Source organism: Ipomoea triloba, chromosome 14 (genome assembly GCF_003576645.1).
Source record: "Ipomoea triloba cultivar NCNSP0323 chromosome 14, ASM357664v1".
Taxonomy (NCBI): domain Eukaryota; kingdom Viridiplantae; phylum Streptophyta; class Magnoliopsida; order Solanales; family Convolvulaceae; genus Ipomoea; species Ipomoea triloba.
The window spans coordinates 3369625-3390303 of record NC_044929.1 but is presented as its reverse complement, the minus strand read 5'-3'; the positions used below and the strand labels follow the sequence as shown (position 1 = coordinate 3390303).

General features: G+C 40.6%; 1 protein-coding gene across 2 annotated transcripts; it reads left to right on the top strand.

The window, feature by feature from the left end:
* Nucleotides 1–18030: 18030 nt before the first annotated feature.
* On the top strand, nt 18031–20679 carry LOC116003729 (transcription factor TCP15-like). 2 transcript variants are annotated; one of them, XM_031243641.1, is made up of 3 exons: nt 18031–18208; nt 19232–19388; nt 19613–20679. In XM_031243641.1, the coding sequence occupies exons 2-3, from the start codon at nt 19272–19274 to the stop codon at nt 20450–20452; spliced, it is 957 nt and encodes a 318-aa protein (XP_031099501.1). In that variant the 5' UTR covers nt 18031–18208; nt 19232–19271; the 3' UTR covers nt 20453–20679. The 2 variants fall into 2 exon arrangements, with proteins under 2 accessions (XP_031099501.1, XP_031099502.1); XM_031243642.1 differs by lacking the exon at nt 18031–18208.

Here is a 20679-nt window from a genome sequence, read left to right as displayed (position 1 = left end):
CCTCATCAAGCGGGTGTCACCTCATCAAGCTGGTGTCACCTCATCAAGTGGCGTTGCTCCTCACGCAGCGTCATCTCATCAAGTGGTGTCACCTCCTCAAGTGGCGTCACCTCCACGAGCAGTGTCACCACCGCGAGCAGCATCACCACCTCGAACAGCGTCACCACCTCGAGCAGTGTCACCTGCTCGAGCGGCGTCACCACCTCGAGCAGAGTCACCACCTCGAGCAGCATCACCTCTTCGAGCGGTGAGTGGTGTCACCTCCTCGAGCAACTTCACCTCCTCAAGCGGTGCTGCTCCTCAAGCAGCATCACCTCCTCAAGCGGTGAGTGGCGTCACCTCCTCGATCAACGTCACCAATAAATATGCCGAGGTCATCACCTCGGCCATTTTGCCGAGGTCCTCAACCGCCAGCAAACTCTTCCAGTTTAGTTGTAGTTCGAAAGAAACCAAATAGTTGTGCGTTGTGAGACATCACAATCACTAATTTTCATGGAGACAAGAGCAGGGCAATTTTTGGCTATCAATTCAATGTCCTCAGCTCCTACTTGGAAGAGCTCTGTCATATAAAGTTCAAATTCTCAAGCCACCTCGGCATGGAAAAAAAATGAAAAAAAAAAAACAATAAACAATAGAAACGCACCCGAGGCCTCCGAGGCCACACACGGCCGAGGTCGCGCCTCTGCAGTGCAAGGCCGAGGCCGCCTCAGACACTCATGGCCGAGGTCACGTCTCGGCCACTCATGGCCGAGGTCGTGCCTCGGTGGCCGTTGGCATTTAAGATTTCATGTTGAATGAAGTTGCTCTTCAACATTGATGGTAACCATTGCTGACTCTGCTGGCAGTACTTCGACTAGCCACAAATTACTACAACTTAAATAGCTTCTATTGCTGGTGAGAATTGTGAGCAAAGGGTGGTTAATGACAGTGATCTTGTGAATCCTACAAGGCCTCGGCTTTGTGCCGTGGCACAAGGTGCCGAGGTGTAAGATTTTCCCCAAAGGGATTACCGCAACAATTTTCCGACGCCGGTGACATTACTCTCGGCGTCCAGACTTAGTGATGTCTCCTTCTCAAAGAGACGATCATGGAGATGGGTGATCGCCCTCCAGATGACCCAGACCCTGCCAGCAACATTATTCGACTGTTCCAGGCAGAGTTGCGACGCGTGGGTCTCTTCGCTTCTCCGCCGGTGATTTCCCAGTTGAACGCCGATACCCCTTCTGCGACTCTGAATGTCGATCAACATCTTGAATTCCGGTCTGCTCATGAGACCAATAACGGTCATACTCAAGCAGGTCTGGCGTCAGTGGAGGCCATGCGTGATCAGAATAGGACTGGCGTTAGCTTGAGACCGGCGCCCTCCCTTCTGTCCATGGCGATCCTGGAGCTTAACTCCCTATTGCGTCGTGAAATTCCAGTCAACAACATGACGTTCGGACCCAGGCTCCATAGCATAGAATGGCAACTGGCATCCATTCGCAACTCCAGACTCAGCCGGCGCTAGCTCCTCTCATTCGCGACTCTGCTCCAACAACAACAGTGACTCTGCTCCAACAACAACAGTCCCATTCGTGAACTATGAGTAGGTTTCCGGCGCATCACCTCGGCCCTGTGCCGAGGTGGGTGTCACCACCTCGGCTCGAAGCCGAGGAGAAACACGCGCATCACCTCGGCCCTGTGCCGAGGTGGGTGTCACCACCTCGGCTCTGAGCCGAGGAAAAACACGCGCATCACCTCGGCCCTGTGCCGAGGTGAAAATCCCCTCGGCCCTGTACCGAGGTGAAGCTTCGGCTCTGTGCCGAGGTAGAAAATGCCTCCGCCTCGGTAAGCAAGAAGTCTCCAGATAGTCTTTTCTTGGTCAAAGAGACGTTAGTAATGCCTGTTCATTGAGTGCTGAGAAAACAATAGTTCATCAAGGCTTGTCAAGTGCCGTTGTAATGTTTCTCCACTACCTTCGATTGGTGTGAAGATTGTAATGACCTGTGCTTGGGTAGGGAATATTTACTTGAGGCTAATCAGGCTTCCAATTACTATTCTCAAGATTACTGGAACGTCAAATTACTATTTTCAAGTTCTTCAAATATGTTGACAGCTTCTACAACTCTTCCAGCTCTTCCACCTCATCAAGTGGCGCTGCTCCTCACGCAGCGTCACCTCATCAAGTGGCGTCACCTCCACGAGCAGTGTCACCACCGCGAGCAGCATCACCACCTCGAACAGCGTCACCACCTCGAGCAGTGTCACCTGCTCGAGCGACGTCACCACCTCGAGCAGAGTCACCACCTCGAGCAGCATCACCTCTTCGAGCGGTGAGTGGTGTCACCTCCTCGAGCAACTTCACCTCCTCAAGCGGCGCTGCTCCTCAAGCAGCATCACCTCCTCAAGCGGTGAGTGGCGTCACCTCCCCGAGCAACGTCACCAATAAATATGCCGAGGTCATCACCTCGGCCATTTTGCCGAGGTCCTCACCTCGGCTAATTTTAGCCGAGGTCATCACCTCGGCCATGGTCGAGGTCCCGTGCCTCGGCCACTGTGACCAAGGTCCCGCACCTCGGCCACAATGATTACAAATAAAATAACTCTATTCCCTTATGGTCGGCACGAGATCCGATCTCGCTAGCTACCTGACGGGAGAGTGTTTTCCTGTGTCAAGCCAGATGCTTGATTTCAGAAACACCACAATATAGTCCCTTAAGGCTGGCACGAGATCCGATCTCGCTAGCTACCCAACGGGAGAGTGTTTTTCTGGGCCCAGCCAAAGGCTTGGATCCAAAAAACACCACACTCTAATCTCTTAAGGCCGGCACGAGATCTGATCTCGCTAGCTACCTGACGGGAGAGCGGATCTTTGATCGGACCTTCGATCGGTTGAGGTGAGCTCACACGCAAAAATGTATAAAAAAAATTGAAACTGGGTCGAGGCGTGGCCGGCTCGGCCACACCCAAGGTCGAGGCCGACCTCAGCCACACCCAAGGCCGAGGCCGACCTCGGCCACTCTTCAAAAGCCGAGGCCGACCTCGGCCACACCCAAGGCCGAGGCCGACCTCGGCCACACCCATGGCCGAGGCCCGACCTCGGCCACTCTTCAAAAAAAAAAAAATAATAAAATGAAATAAAATAAAATAACAATTTTTAGACGACACTTAATTACTCCCAAACCACCTCAATCACTCTCGTTGGCTAGGGAGTGGGGGGACTGGTGACAGAGTAATCAGGCTAGCAGCACCCGACCCGGAACCATTGGCAAGACCTTGTCCAAGATAGTTGTCGTTCAAACTACCCAAGACACCTCACTCCTCAGCATCAATGCGCAACGGTTCAGCTCCTCAGCATTGATGACCAACGTTCAGCTCCTCAACGTTCAAGCTCCTCAGCATTGACACCCAACGTTCAGCTCAAGGCATTAATGCTCAACGGCTTCTCAGCCCTTGGCATTAACGCTCCGTTACTGAGCTGAAGGAGATAAAAAGCCTCACAACACTTGTTGAAAGGGGGGACTTCTTACGACACTTTAACTTAGACAAAACACATTCTGAACTCAATTGTATACTGAGCACTGCACTCAAACACTGTACTCAACATTGTATTCAGATACTCAATAATACTCAGATTACATACCCGGTAACACATTATTACCTTGTTTGGGCAAAAAGGGTATATGTGAGTACAGTGCTTCTTAAAACGGACTATGAGCCCGTGGTTAAATAATAAATATTTAATAACGAAAGATGAGACAATGGATCCACTAAGGAATCTTCTTGACGCTTGCAAACAATTATTGGCTCAAGATTGGGAAGTGAAGATCACCCATATCTTCAAGGAGTAAAACACGGTGATAGATATGACGGTTGTACAAGTTCTACTACATGAGAGAGGACTAATTACTAATATAATGGGGGTTTAATGATCTTCCAACTGCAATCTTACGAAGAGTTAGAGAAGAAGAATTGGGGGTGCCTCGACAAGGTCGGGTCATGAGGAAGATCAGAGATGATTTTGTACTCTTTGAAAGGTTTTGTCTAATAAGGAGATGAAAGGTTTTGTCCAATAAAAGTCCAAACCTGTCATTTTCATTTGGGAGACAAACCATTTGTGGTACAAACAACTGTAGGAAGACATTTGGGATTTCTGCTGCATTGATGGTCTGCAGCTATTTAAGGACCTCAACCTCTCACTGCTCAAACATTCAGTCTCATACACCATCCAGAGAGTATAGAGTAAAAGTGAGGGAAAAATACAGTTCACTCAAGCAAAGGCAGCACTCAACACAGTTCATTCAGGCAACAACAAACACCAACTATGGCTGGAGGTTAGATCCTATATTATTCAGTTTTAATCTTACACTCTTGGGTTATACTTTTCTCCCTAACTATATATACAATAGTAAAGTTCTAAGCAAATGTTTGTACATGGTAATCTTAACTATTTGAGTTACATGTTCATTACAATTACATTGGATGTTAATGATAATAATGTTTATTAATTTTTAACTAATAACTATTCATATCGTAATATATATTTTTACATTTGAACTAATTAAATATTTCCTCCATATCATATTAGGTTCAGTATGCGGAGGAGTTAGTTCAATCTCTTAATTTTAACTTTTAAGTAAGTTTTTGAAATTTAGACCTTGTAAAAAATGTAGTATTATACAAAAAGTTTTAACATATTTTAACTTCAAAATATTTGAAATGTAATGTATACATCTATTTGACTAAAATGTAGATACCAAGGACGAGTCTCTGAATAAAATGCCATCATTTTATCAATTATTACATCGTACATTTATACTGTATATATGGAGTACGAAGCATCAAAACTCTGATTGGTTGATTGTACAAACGTTAGTTAGCAATATTGGATTTTATTTCTTTAATTTTTTTTTCCAGAAAATTGGAAAAGAAAAATAGGATAATGATAATTGTGTTTAGGCATTTTTTTTATCATTTGGAAAATTGAAGCATTTTTTTGTTTTCAAATAAATTTGGAAAATTATTTGAGTAGTTTTTTATCTGGAGAACAATTTAAACGGAAATTTTTATACCCCTACAATAACAACACAATTTTACCGCTCCACGATGTGACTATTTTCATGTGGATAGTTTTGTACTAGTGTTTTTCAGAGAGATTTCACATGCAACAATGTACAATAGATACATTCTCTGAGTTTGTATATGAACATGAGAGATTTCTGGTTGTTATAATTTTTTTAGTGTTTGTATTGAAGACAAAGTGATGTATTTATAAATGTTTAGTTGTGATTTGAAACCAATACTTAGTGAACATAAGGGCACCAATCGATTGGACGCCATTAATTACATTGAAAAAAAAGCGGTCAAATTAATTTTTTTTTAGTACTATTGACTCTATTAGAATGTAGTATCTGTTCATAACTACTTTCTTAACCTAATGAAGCACGAAGAGCCAATATCAGTTTGTAATATCGCCTCCACCGAGGCTCGAACCCACCCCCTTCCATATGGGGTGCAACCGGCTGCCACTAGACCACAAGGTCTTTGACCTTTCTGCAAAACGTGGTCGTCCGTGTTGGGCGAGAAAAATTTTTCACTGCTTCATTTTGCTTTAATATAGATAGAGATAGAGATTTATATCATTTATGATTAAGTCTAGTATAATCCATCCACCATATATATCATATGCAATTTTGGACAAAATTTTAGAAGTATGTACTTGAACATTGAATTCATCCCCTACAAATATACTGAAAAAATATCTTTGCATGATGAGTTGCCATCTTTAAATAGTTTTGTAGCTTAGCTTGGTGGGTATTGTTTATAGATAGATAAAAAATTGTGTGAATTCCTTATGATCCTAAAGAAATAAAGAAAGATTCCAACTGTCTAATACCAACGTGAAACTGTCAGCTCACCAACCAACTTTGCCAGAGGAGATGGAGAAAGACTTCCCACTGTTGTCTACTGTTCACCTCATATCATCTATATACGTGTACTCAAATCATTGATGCACTACCTAGCTTAGGTTAAAACCCAGTGGTATGATGGAGTAAAATAGACTCATTCATTCCTAATTAAACGTTAAAGATTTGATCTTTGATTTTGGGTATGAAACAAGATTAAATTTCCTGGTCATCTAGCTGTCCCGCCCTTAGAGATGTCTATAATTGGTTTGTGAGCATAAATATAATATGTGCAATTCAACTATCAGCTTAGGCTTTTAGTTGGATGGAGCACATGATTCAATTTGGTATCAGAGCCACCCAAAAGGTCATGGGCCTGCACACGTGAGGGGGCATGTTGAGCATATAATATATAAACATAAATGTGCAGTCCAACTATCAGCTTAGGCTTTTAATTAAGATGGAGCACATGCTTTAATTTGGTATCAGAGCCATGTAAAAGGTCATGAGTCACCCTGAAAAAAAAAAACTTCCACGTGTCCACCTATCAGCTTAGGCTTTTAGTTGGATGGTCAATTTAGTGAGGGAATTAATTAAAGACTTCCACGTGTCCACCTATCAGCTTAGGCTTTTAGTTGGATGGTCAATTTAGTGAGGGAATTAATTAGTCACTGTATTCAACATTTGACTTTAGGTATGGAGCAGCATTTAGGTAAAATTGAGGGAATTAATTAGTCACTATATTCAACATTTGACTTTAGTTATGGAGCAGCATTTAGGTAAAATTGAGGGAATTAATTAGTCACTGTATTCAACATTTGACTTTAGGTATGGAGCAGCATTTAGGTAAAATTGAGGGAATTAATTAGTCACTGTATTCAACATTTGACTTTAGGTATGGAGCAGCATTAAATCTCTTGGCCAGCTGTTCCACCTTTAGAGGTGTCTATAATTTAGGGAGGGAATTAATCACTGAGTTAGACCCTTGACTTTGGCCAGCTGTTCCACCTTTAGAGGTGTCTATAATTTAGGGAGGGAATTAATCACTGAGTTAGACCCTTGACTTTGGGTATGGATTGGAGCAGCATTAAATCTCATCATGGCCAGCGGTCTCATCCTTAGAGGTGTTTACAATTTAATGAGGGGATTAATCATTACATTTGACGGTGAAAAACTTGAGTTACAAAAAAAAAAAAAAAAACAAAACAAAAAACTAGCTTATTAAACAAATGTCTACCTCCATCAAATAATTCCTAATCACATCAATACATTTCACATTATATTATTCACTCAATGCAATTTTATTATAGATAAATTCATTTTATTTCAGTACGTGGTTACTGGTCGACTGAGAAAATATGTGATTAGGCAGAAAATTCGTTAAATTAGCACTGAATAACATGTTAGCGTTTAATTACTAACATATGGGGGACATTTGATTAAGGTTATCTTAAGTAACCTCAGGAATGTGAATATGATATTACTGTATTCTTTTGTTTGGTTCAAAAAAATGTGAGATTTCTCAAACTTTGTTTAGCTCACTTTTGGTAGCATTCATGGGAACCACGTGCAATCCTTCACAATCTTAGTTATGTGAGATTCTTGGAAATGTTACATCATCTCAAAACATTACAGAATATATGATACGGATCTAATTAATAACCGTGTGAGGATAATACAATTAGGTCCAATCATTTTAAACTTACAATCACTATTCTAATTGTATTAAACTTATCACTTTTGTAACTGGATATTTAAAGTATTTAATGTTGTTATATGTGTATTCTGTCTACATATATTTGTTTAGAGGGTGTTATCTCCATATATATATATATCCTAGGTTCTATCAGTTAGAAAAGTAGCATGTGCCAATTGAATTGGCCCTTTAAACAACAATAGAGTAAATATTTGACTGTGTATTCAGAGACAAGTAATAAATTAAAGAAGTGAACCCTCAGCCTGACTTAAAAATTGGTGAAACTAATTAATTAACATGTCAATTCTTGCCTAGATTTTATAGTTAATGTGTGTCTATATACATATATATATGGAAAAGTTTTCTATATCCTCTTATTTTGTTGCCTCCTACCAAAATAGAAAGCGCGGTGATATTTTGATCATATATCTTTAAAAGAATATGAAGAAAAAGAAGTAATTTTTTTTTTCTAAAATTGATTTATATGTATATTTTTTTATTTTTCAGGTGACACCAAAATCATTTCCATATACATACATATATGTATGTGTAAATTTTATATGCAAAAACTAAATTATAATTGATATAAAATAATTCAATTGTAAATAGATTGAGTCAACTTTTCTAATAAAAAATAAACATTGCATACAGTGGAAGTGAAATTAAAGAATGCCATAAACAAAAATAATGTCATTTTTCCTTCTTGATTTTCCTTCATAATATTAACCGTCCTGATCTGGCAATAATTAAAATTTTTTTATACATTGACTATTGTGAATTTGCATATCGACTTAACGCCGTAAGAAAATGATTTTATTTATTAATCAAATATTACCACGTAAGGATGTGAAATTAGGAGAAAAATATATGATTATTCAATATTATACACTTTAATTTTTTCTTATTTTTGAACAAAGTAAGAAAATAATTATACTATATATAAATAAAAAATAAAAAATAAAAAAAAAGGGTGAAGATGGGTTGTGTATAGTACAAGGGTAGCTAGCAAGGCTTTAAACCACCAATATTCCGACAAAATAAGTGTTGATGATTGAATATAGCTGGTACGACATCTACATCAACTTCCATGGAGAAATTAAAGTTTGGAGGCACATGCACATCACGTGATGATCCTCAACAAAGAATCCTTCCATGGATCTCATCTACTTTGTGACTTTACCTAATTCCTCCCTTCCCTTCCCTATCAATGCATAATGCATATGCATGGCCCCATCCCCCTGATGCCCATCACTTCATCCCCCCCCCCCCCGCCTCACTACTATGCCTATTCATGCTTCATTCCAAATTTCTAACTGTTCCCCTCTTACTATGCATGCAACTTCAATTCATCTTGCAATAATAAATATAGCACTGCTCAGCGGTTAAAAGGTTGAGTGTAGATGTAATGATCCAACAAATACTGGCATTTGAATTCTCAATGAGAGAGGATTTCAGCCTTGGCGCAAAAAACAAGTAGGGGGTGAGGGGCCCTTAAGTTTAGGGTTTAGACCTATAAAGTAGGGGGCACACTCTTTATGTAATACTGATCGAGTTATTGCAATGGGGACTCGATCGGTTGAATCAGAACCAATCTGATCGAGACAGGGAAATATGATAGGTTGAGTTGAGGGTCGATAGATTTTTAAGTGCAACTTGCTCGTGTAATATTCAATTTTAAAAATCAATTTGCAATTCTTTCATAGTCAGCGAAAATCTAGACTTTCTATTGGTTTCAAGCGATTTTTATTGTGTATATGAATGTGGAGTACGTTTTGCCACTCTTGTTAGCTAGCTCTCATGACAAATCTTATGTCGGTACATGTTTTCTATATCCTTCAAAAAAAAATTTAAAAGATATTTCAATTCATGATGCATACTAGCTAGATCTTAGGGGGTCTACACCAAAGCCAATTATAATTAATTACAATACTCTTAAATTAACAAGTACTAATCGCACTAAAATTAAAGAATATATATTAATTGACAACACTCAAACCCGATTGTTACTTTATAATTGAGGGATAGAGCTTTCAATCTCGCTCTCACTACCAAGATTAGAGTTTAGTGGACTTTCTTAATCTAACTAAGAATAAAATGGGAGTAATTGACAAGTTATTGTCCCTCCAAAAGCAAATTAAAGGCTAAAAAATAGAACTTGAATTAGGGTTTTCCAATTGATCAACATTTAGGACCAAAAAAGATTATTGACAAGTTGTTGTACTTTCCTTAGGAACAGGCTTAGCTTGATGCCAACTCTATGAAAGTGACATCAATCATGACTAAGTATATATATCAATGTTACCAATTTTCTTTCATAGTACAAATCAAAAGTTGCCGGTCAAGACAATTTGTTTAGTGTGGAGTAATCATTAAGCTTTAATTTGGGACCATAATCTGTGCCCCCATTACTTATCTTAACAATAATTGATTAGATTATTGCTTTGTCATTAACCAATAAATGCATGTTGTGGGAAATTAAGTATAAGCCAAAATTGTTATTAAGAGGCCAGGTTATTATTAATACTCTTTGTTTGAATTATTATTTGATATAGTTATTGACCAGAATGATAGCTTGTTAGAGGGGTCCAGTATGTACTTTAATGTTAATTACAATTATTTAAATGCAGAAAAATTAATGGGTTCATATCCATCCCAACCAGCAAAGGACCATAATGAAGTTGCTTATAGCCCATCAGTTCAAATTAAAAAGGTCATCAATATGTAGCTTTCAACAACTTGGAACCTTGCGGTTACCAAGCTAACTCTGCTAGGGTTGCCCTGGCCTCAAGGTGGTTTAATAGTTTTTTTTTTTTTTTTTTTAATATACCCAGATTTCCTGGCTTCACTGTAGTATATCTTAGACCTCATAAAATTCTTTCTCCAAACCTATGAAGAGAGGTAATTGAGACAATTTAACTTCAAGACTCAGCACCAAACTATACACTTTCGTGTACAAGGAGTCCAAGTGTCCAACCTAAACTCAAAAACCCCAATATATATTCATGGTAGGAAACGAATCTCTGCCTGAATGGGCAGCTCAATTGGTCACATGGGTGAAGTTTGGGAGAAGAGACCAAGGAACGAGTCTCATCAGCGGTAATGGGGGGAGGGGACTCCTTGTGCGCAGTGGTTGATCGAGTTAAACGAATCACTAACCTAACACTAGCTAGCTCCTGTGCCCCTGGGCATATGGTTTAATACTTGCTACTACATTATTTATAGTAATTAGTAAGAATGTGAAATATTAAATTTTACTAGATCTTTATTTATAATAATCAAAATTTTTATTATTCTCTGTATTTTACAATTTTCATTATGTTAATCGAAAAAAATAGGACCACCGTATCAATTAAATGCTTTCTTGACCTATATATATGAAAGTCTTGCAGAAGTTCTAGAGTTATTTTGACTAACATAACATTAGGTCTAAATTCTCAAGGACAGAGTCATTTTTATAGTGACAACATGCTTCAATTCGTTATAATGGATGTGTCACCATTGATCAATCCGCCAATGATTTCGTTATAAATAAAAGAAATTAAATTATGCTTCAGTATACATAAGTCAATGAAAATTTAGCCAGGAAAGATCTTCATGTGTTTAGCATGGGGCATCACCGTACTTGACGTGCCATAATGTGATTTTTTTATTACACTGATTTTAGGTTTCGTATTTCTTTTTTTATTTTTTTTGTTAGACCGTGAGATATCCTGAGCAGACCCTAATTGTAGGAGGCACCTTTAAGCCCGTACCATATTCAGAGGGTTGTTATGCCGTGGACCCAGGTCCACCTTGCAAGGTGGACCTGGGTCTACATTCACATACACTATACTCTATATTCACACTTTGTAAACTCCACATTCACACATTACAGGATTATATGATACCCACACTTTGTAAACTCCACATTATATGTTTAGTAATATGACCCACACTTTGTAAACTCCACATTATATGTTTAGTAATATGCACCACACTTTGTAAACTCCACATTATATGTTTAGTAATATGCATTCACACATTCAAAACTCTATATTCAATTCACACATTCAAAACTCTATATTCAAACCCACACTTTGTAAACTCCACATTATATGTTTAGTAATATGACCCACACTTTGTAAACTCCACATTATATGTTTAGTAATATGCACCACACTTTGTAAACTCCACATTATATGTTTAGTAATATGCATTCACACATTCAAAACTCTATATTCAATTCACACATTCAAAACTCTATATTCAAATTTGTTTGCCATATTCAGACTAATACTCATTTGCACCGGACTGGCCCAATTAAGGGGACAAAATGCTGGTCAAATTGGTTTTTTCATACAAAAGGGGATTTGAACTCCCGACCTCTCTTAAGAGACAAGAGCACACAGCCACTCACGCCAACCAAGCTAGTTAGGTTTCATATTTCTTAAATTGTGAACCATCAATTTTGAATTAATTATAATGGACTCAGGATGATTATGGTTATCGAATATAATTATTGACTTGTATGTTATTTTTTAAGTATTGAATAAGAATAAAAATCGTGACTCATTTCTCTATTAATCACTCGAAAGGGGTAGACCCAAATAGAAGACAAAAGGAACTAAGTTATTATGAAGAAGAACTCTTTGGTGACCAGGATGAGAGTTGTCAAAATAGGTCCAATATGACGGGTTGAGCATGATTAGCCTGGTTTTTAGATGGATCGTGTTGGAGATCTTTCCAAGCGGCCGAATCGGGCACGACCCTTTTAGCTAGTGGGGTACCTGGTTATATGGGTTCGCCCGTGTAACCTGTGGGTCAACCCGTATAACCTGTTATTCCACCCCTACTCCACATTTATTTAAATATATTTTTTTTATTTAAATGGGATTTGCACCATTAATTAAAAATAAGAAAAATGTTCAAATAGATTCTTGAACTTTGCACGAAAGAATTAAACCATTGATCATCAAAAAGATGCAATTAAACACTTGAACTCGTCGAAACGAGTCAAATAAGTCATATTTACGGATAATCAAAAGGCTATTTGTAAAACTACCATCATTGATCACTATTAATCACTGTTGACCACCGTATACCACCCCTAACCGTTAGAATTAAAAAAAAAAAATTTCACTGCTAGTGGGATTGGTTGCCTTCTCCACTAGAGAAGACTAGTCGCCATCTCTCGTAGAGAAGACACAAATGGTCGCCCTCTCCAGTTAGAGAAAGCGACCAGATAGTCACATTTTGCACTGGAGAAGGCGCCAGTCCGACTTCTCTAGTGGGAGAAGGTGACTGGCCTTTTCTTCAATTGTATTATATTGGCGATTGACGAACGTTTGCTGGCCGCTATTAAGTAAGATGCAATAATGTCCAAATGGAGTATTGTAAATAAATAAATGTAGACATTACTAGAGGGCTCCTATTATAATAATATATCGGTCTTCATCATTTATAGACTTATAATTTTACTAGAATTCTATATATCTTGTGACAAGAACTTTGTATATCTTGTATATATATTGGGTTAAAGGATAAATAAGGATATTGTTGCTGGTTTTGCTCTCTAATCTCTTTCTCTTGTTACATACAAACATCTTTCAGATATTAGTTTGGTATAATAAAAAGAATGGGAAACAGATGGACTAAAGAAAACGATAAACTTTAATTTTTTTAAAGGAGAGAAAAAAAGAGGAAAAAGTAATCCTTTCCAACTTTCAATAAATTTATATTTTAACGAGTTGAGGAATTTCAACATTATGAAATCCCAGCTATGATTGATTTAGTACTCCATTAACAGAAAGGTAAGGACACAATGATGGCAGGAATAAGATATATGGCTAGCCACTTGATCATATATATGCCTCTTTACTTTTATATATATGATTGATTTTCTTTTTCTTCTTTTGTTAGAGTTCCAAACTTACGTGCCTAGGGTTTTTATTTTTTTTATTAGGTAAACAGTGTGTGCACGCGTGTGTGTTCAAATGAGAACTACGCTCCTAGTGAGAATGTGTGAATAAATTTCATTCGTCTATTTAAGATGATAAATGACTAAAATTGAGAGAAAAAAATACAATGACATTTATGTAATTATCATTGTGCATTTGAAAACGCTTGACGCATTTAGAAACTGATCTTGTTGAGTCTATTGATAGTGCATTTGGAAAAGAGTTTTCAAATGCACTGTCATTTATCCGTGAATGCATTATCTAGTGTTTCCAAATGCACAATAGTAATTGCATAAATGTCACAGTGTTTTTTCTTTAATTTTCAACCATGAATCATCTTAGATGGATGAATGAGATTAGTATACACTCTCGTCTCATGTGAAGCCTAGTTCTCATTGGAGTTAGACCTATATCGGAGGGTTCATATAAGAATATGCTCTCAGGTAAAAAAGTACAGTGTGAATTGATCTAATACATCTATTTGGGTAGATCAATGGTTGAGAGTTGCTAAAAATAATAGGAAAGGGGTGGGGTCGATTTTATAAATATTACGAACTTAAAAATTTGCAATAATGATAAAATTTACTTACTTTTACTAAAACTCTCCAATACTGATGAGCATTGATGGACGAATATGATCCCTCCTCACTTTTTATAAGAGGAACATGTTTTCATCTGAACCTTATATATTTATGAAGAATTAAAACCTAATTAATTAGGTGTTGGCCAATAAAGTTCCACTAGTCGATTTGGAGATCACTCACCTTTGTGGTGTAACTAAGCATATCACAATCTAGTTCAAATTAGTACTATAACATCGATTCTAGTTCAATTATGATTTTTTTTGGGGGAAGCAAATAGCTTCAAGGCTGAGCTTTAGGGGTTCAATTAGGAAAGGCCTCAAAGTGGTGGGAGAGAAAGGCGGGTTGTCTCAGATGGAGGTAGAATTGACTCGGAGGTGGTGGTAAGCGCTATCAACAAAGGTCGTTTTTACATGATCCAAAGGGCAGCTACCCTTCTCCTAGATTGATAAACTTGGTCCCACAAGGGACTGTGATAAAAGTTTCTCACGTGCTAAGGGAAGCGAACAAGTGTACAAATTACTTAGCTAATTTGGACCAAGCCGGGGACTAGGGGACTATAATCTGAGACCATCCCCGGATGGCATAGCTAGGAAACATGCTTGAAGATGATCCTGATGGTGTGAGGACACGTAGAGTTAATGTCTAATCTCTCCTTGGAGGGGCACTGAAGTACCCGAGAGAGAGAGAATTTATGATTATTAGGAATTGAACTATTAGTTTAATTTAGTTCAAACATTTGTTTGTGTGCAAGAGCAATCCCATCAAAGTTCTTTGTTTATTTTTCTAATTTTTAAGCTGGGGAGAGAGAGAGAGAGAGAGATAAATTTTACTCCTACAAATATAAATTATTTGTGAGACCCGCATACAAAAAAATAAAAATAAAAAAAATCTCACTTTACTGGCGTGTTGGTTGCACATGCCACGCCCAGCACGCACGCATATTGCATGCCCTAGCTAGGCGCGTAACAAGAATTTAATTAAAAAACAAAACTTTTTGTATTCTTTTTCCTTCTTCTTCTCTTCCTCCTATTATCATACATGACTTCTAAAAACTTGTGAAAAAATCAGCATTAATACACTTGCTCTAACATAGCAACATTATATTAGACTCCATATATGTTAGTTGATAAATTAATGTAACTCATTACAACCCCATCACTCTTGCAGCATTGTGATTCGCAGCAACATCAAATTAAACTCCACGCCTATGTATTAATTTAGAGTTTAAACCATAATTTAATGATGTATACATAAATTTATCAATTAGCATTAATGTCTCTTATATTGTATTGTAATAGTCAATTCAATACAAGGGTGATGAATGCATCATTCTTATTGAATTGTTTTAATTTGTTTTAGTGAATTATTTGATTTTTTTGTATGAGAATTGAGAGGGAAGTTGGGGGGTGGGGGAAGGTCATAGTGCAGGTGTTTATGGATTGAATTATAAACAGGTTCTCGCACGTGGTGTCTGACTCAGGGGACTGTCCATTGTCCAACCCACAATTAAAAGGACTCTGCCCCCTCTCATTAATTTTACTATATGGTTTGGTACCACCTTTAAATATTCAACAATTTCAATTTTTCCTTTCTCAAATTACCCTTATATCCTCATCAAATCACTCTTCTTCTTCTTTTTTCCTGGATCCGTTCGCACCGAGCCGACCCAATAAGTGAGGGGCGAAGTACTGATCATATTGATTTTTTTTTCATAATAGGGGATTTTGAATTCCTGAGTCCTGACTACTTCTCTTAAAGGATGAGAGTGCAGAGCCACTCACACCAAACTAATATGGTAGAAGAAAATGTCACTTTTAATACGTATATGTTAGTAATATAATCGGATTTTACTAAAAAAAATTTGTAAAAATGGTTCAATTGCACACATTTTGCTTGTTTGATTGTTGAATTGCACACTTTTTAAGTTTAATGGCCCAATTGCACAAAAGCGATAAGTTCAGTGGCCTATTTGACACTTTTTCCAAAAAATAAAAATAAAATTTATGGGTGTCTATTTCTGTTGATATAATGTTAAAATAAAATAGAATAAAAAAAAAACTGAGTAATGAAATTTACTGTAGAAATTTATGGTTCAGTAACATTTACAACTTCTGTAAAAGGAGCAGGAATAAACTTGTAATTCCTTTGCTCCTACCAGAAAAATGCTTTCTATCTGAGATGTCATTTTCTATACAATAAAATAAAAATCTAAAAGAGTGAAAAATAGCTTCATAAACTCACTCTGTTAAAGCTTGCAAAATGAAAACTATAAATAAGTAAATAAAAAATATATATGATGAGCGAAGCAAATATACAATGCAAAGCAACACAGATAAGGCTAGGGTAGTATAAACAATGATGAAGATAAAACAATAATATAATAATAAACTCTACCATTATGGTTTCGTTTTAACTAAAATGTTAAGTGATGACTTAACTATGATACTAAACTGAATTTCGTTTTAACTAAAATGTTAAGTGATGACTTAACTATGATACTAAACTGAATGATGTGATTATTTCAACTAAAATATTAAATTAATAGTTGAATTACATATTTATTATTTATATCATATGTTCAATACTTCATAGAAGAGACATTTTAGATGAACCAAAAGACATATAAAAGAAATGTTTTGAAGGGCGTTTGATAATTGTACTCTTTTATTAGAAAAAAAAAAATTAACAATATCCAGTTTGCTATTCTTCTTCTTCTAAAACTCACATACAAAAATAAATCGCGAATTGCGCAATCAGCCCACCTGTAACATCCTAGCTAGTCTTCATGCTACTATACCTTTCATCATCTCTCATACCTTTTTCCCATTCATATTTCTAGTGGGATTCGAATCTCAGATTTTTTCACATTTATGTTTCCAGTAAGATGTGAGCAGTCACATTATTGCTTCAATTGCGATATCAAGTGAGGCCATGAACCATTAGGCAAATTTTACTGTGGACCAAGGTCCAAAATGGTGCCGTTTCTTTTAATAAAAAGAAACGGCACCCGTTCCACGTATTTAGTTCTGCTTGTATAACATATTCAGTTTCATTTTATATAAATTGTAGTTTCATTTCAATCCACAATTAAAGTTTCATTTGACATTATACATACAATAGTCTTATTATAGTGAGGCATGTTACTGAATTTAATTTTATACACACTGTAGTCTTATTACAACACCACTAAATTATAATTCTAATTCAACTACACTTTCATTGGACAATATACACTCAAATACGTGAAACTGTTATTCAGTTTCATTTTATATACACTGTAGATCACAATACAACTACAATATTATTTCGATATAACTACAATTTCATTAGACAATATACACTTAATATGTGAGACTTGTTATTCAGTTTCTTTTTATACATGTTGTAGTTCCATTTCAGCAAAACTAAAGAATTGTTTATTTTCAACTACACTTCTATTTGACAATAATATACACCCAATATGTGAAACATGTTATTTAGTTTCATTTAAACACAATTAAAAGTATCATTTCAATTCAATTATAGTTTTATTTGATAATATAAACACAATACACGACACCGTTTCATTTTATATAGAATATAGTTTCATTTTATCGTGAATATACAAAAAATACGAGATTTGTTAAAATGTAACGGCTACGGGTTCTTTAGTTATAGATACTGCATTGTTTTTTGACCATAATGTTCCACGGTATAACAACCGGAACCATTATGCCAAGGCTCAGACACCAATTTTACTGTTTTATATATAGATAGAGATGAATATAATTGAGAGATACTCATACTGGGGTGTTTAGGATTAAGACGGCACGTAAATATATATAAAAAAATAAAATAAATTATATACAGTGGATAAAAAAAGAGATTGTCAATCATGTAACTCTCATCATTGTGTTTGTTGCTTAAAGCTTAGCACTCTCTCTTTCCCCTTCCTCCCACTCTCTCTCTCTCTCTTCTGTCATTCAAGAAAGAGAAAACCGAAAAAATCTCAAAGAAACAAAGATATATATCACCAAAGCAAATCAAAGCAAAGCTGTATTATATGTATTGTAGTTATACATACATATATGTAGTATTACAATCCTAGCTTCTATCTAGCTAAGCTTACCCCCCCCCCCCCCCCCCCCCCCCCCCCCCCCCCCCCCCCCCCCCCCCCCCCCCCCCCCCCCCCCCCCCCCCCCCCCCCCCCCCCCCCCCCCCCCCCCCCCCCCCCCCCCCCCCCCCCCCCCCCCCCCCCCCCCCCCCCCCCCCCCCCCCCCCCCCCCCCCCCCCCCCCCCCCCCCCCCCCCCCCCCCCCCCCCCCCCCCCCCCCCCCCCCCCCCCCCCCCCCCCCCCCCCCCCCCCCCCCCCCCCCCCCCCCCCCCCCCCCCCCCCCCCCCCCCCCCCCCCCCCCCCCCCCCCCCCCCCCCCCCCCCCCCCCCCCCCCCCCCCCCCCCCCCCCCCCCCCCCCCCCCCCCCCCCCCCCCCCCCCCCCCCCCCCCCCCCCCCCCCCCCCCCCCCCCCCCCCCCCCCCCCCCCCCCCCCCCCCCCCCCCCCCCCCCCCCCCCCCCCCCCCCCCCCCCCCCCCCCCCCCCCCCCCCCCCCCCCCCCCCCCCCCCCCCCCCCCCCCCCCCCCCCCCCCCCCCCCCCCCCCCCCCCCCCCCCCCCCCCCCCCCCCCCCCCCCCCCCCCCCCCCCCCCCCCCCCCCCCCCCCCCCCCCCCCCCCCCCCCCCCCCCCCCCCCCCCCCCCCCCCCCCCCCCCCCCCCCCCCCCCCCCCCCCCCCCCCCCCCCCCCCCCCCCCCCCCCCCCCCCCCCCCCCCCCCCCCCCCCCCCCCCCCCCCCCCCCCCCCCCCCCCCCCCCCCCCCCCCCCCCCCCCCCCCCCCCCCCCCCCCCCCCCCCCCCCCCCCCCCCCCCCCCCCCCCCCCCCCCCCCCCCCCCCCCCCCCCCCCCCCCCCCCCCCCCCCCCCCCCCCCCCCCCCCCCCCCCCCCCCCCCCCCCCCCCCCCCCCCCCCCCCCCCCCCCCCCCCCCCCCCCCCCCCCCCCCCCCCCCCCCCCCCCCCCCCCCCCCCCCCCCCCCCCCCCCCCCCCCCCCCCCCCCCCCCCCCCCCCCCCCCCCCCCCCCCCCCCCCCCCCCCCCCCCCCCCCCCCNCCCCCCCCCCCCCCTCCATTGAATTGAAGTTTGGTCTATCATGGAAGCTGACAACAATGGCGGCCGCCTCAATTTTCCCCTACAATTGCTAGAGAAAACAGAAGATATTATTTCTAATTCCTCTTCTATGTCCACTGCTATTATTCCTGTTTCACAGGTTTGTTAAGCATATATGTGGTTGAGATTATTATGTTTTGTAAATATGTTTCTGTACACCAGTTATTAGTTGTAACTTTCTTTGTTACAGGGATTATGTTTTGTTCTAAGTATGTTTCTGTAGACTAAGTCATTAGTTATAATTTTCTCTATTACAGGTATTATGTTTTGTTCTAAATATGTTTCTATAGACTAGTCATTAGTTGTAACTTCCTGAAATGACAGGATTTGAGCAAGAAGGCTCCGGCGAAGAGGACGTCGACGAAGGACCGGCACACGAAGGTGGACGGGCGGGGCCGGCGGATACGAATGCCGGCCACGGCGGCCGCTAGGGTTTTCCAGCTCACCAAGGAATTGGGCCACAAATCCGACGGCGAAACCATCGAGTGGCTGCTCCAGCAAGCGGAGCCGGCCGTGATCGCCGCCACCGGCACCGGCACAATCCCGGCGAACTTCACCTCGCTCAATATCTCCGTCCGGAGCTCCGGCTCCACCATGTCCGCTTCCTCGCATTTACGAAACATCAACAGTTATTTCCACGGTTACTCCCAGTTGCGCCTCATGGAGGAGTCTCAGCGCCGGATTATGCTCGGACTCTCGTCGGAATATTCTCCGGCCGCCGCCGCCGCCTTGGCGTTAAATTTCGGTTTCGCCAATAGCAACGATGAAGTGAATGTGGCTATGTTACAAGCCAAGCAAGAGGTCGGCGGGGATCGGCACTCGTCGCCGGCGTTACACAACTACATGTCCGGCGCCGGCGCCGGAAACTACATGCTGCAATCGACCTCCGGCTGCATTCCGGCCAGCCAGGGACAAATTCCGGCCACCACAACGTTGTACAGAATGGGAAATAATCATAATCCTAGTACTAGCGGCGGCGGCCACGACCCGTGTTTATGGGCATTGCCGGCTAATAATAACTGCGGCGGACTGCATTTGATGAACTTTCCGACGCCGGTGGTGGCAGTTAGCAACGGCGGCGCCACGGTGGCGGAAGGGCAGCCCACCGGCATGTTCGCCGCCACACTAAATGGTTTTAGGTCGTCAATGGATGATAGCCGGTAAGATAGGAACCAATGCAAACAATTCCTTTCCTTTTTAAGTAATAATTATTAATATATAATTAATCAAATCAATCACAAAACAATAATAATAATAATAATAATGTATGGCTTGTTAATTACTTCTTAGTTTGCTTAAATTTCCTATCTTAATATACAGTTTTTAGTGTTATGAAATATGAAGTTGCAATATTGAAGGCCGGAGATATGATAATTATATATATTGTTATA

Excerpts from the sequence above, each read along its gene's own strand:
- LOC116003729 (XM_031243641.1), top strand. The coding sequence starts at position 19,272 with ATGGAAGCTGACAACAATGGCGGCCGCCTCAATTTTCCCCTACAATTG. Across the intron at positions 19,389-19,612 it reads CTATTATTCCTGTTTCACAG|GATTTGAGCAAGAAGGCTCC; the intron begins GTTTGTTAAGCA and ends CTGAAATGACAG.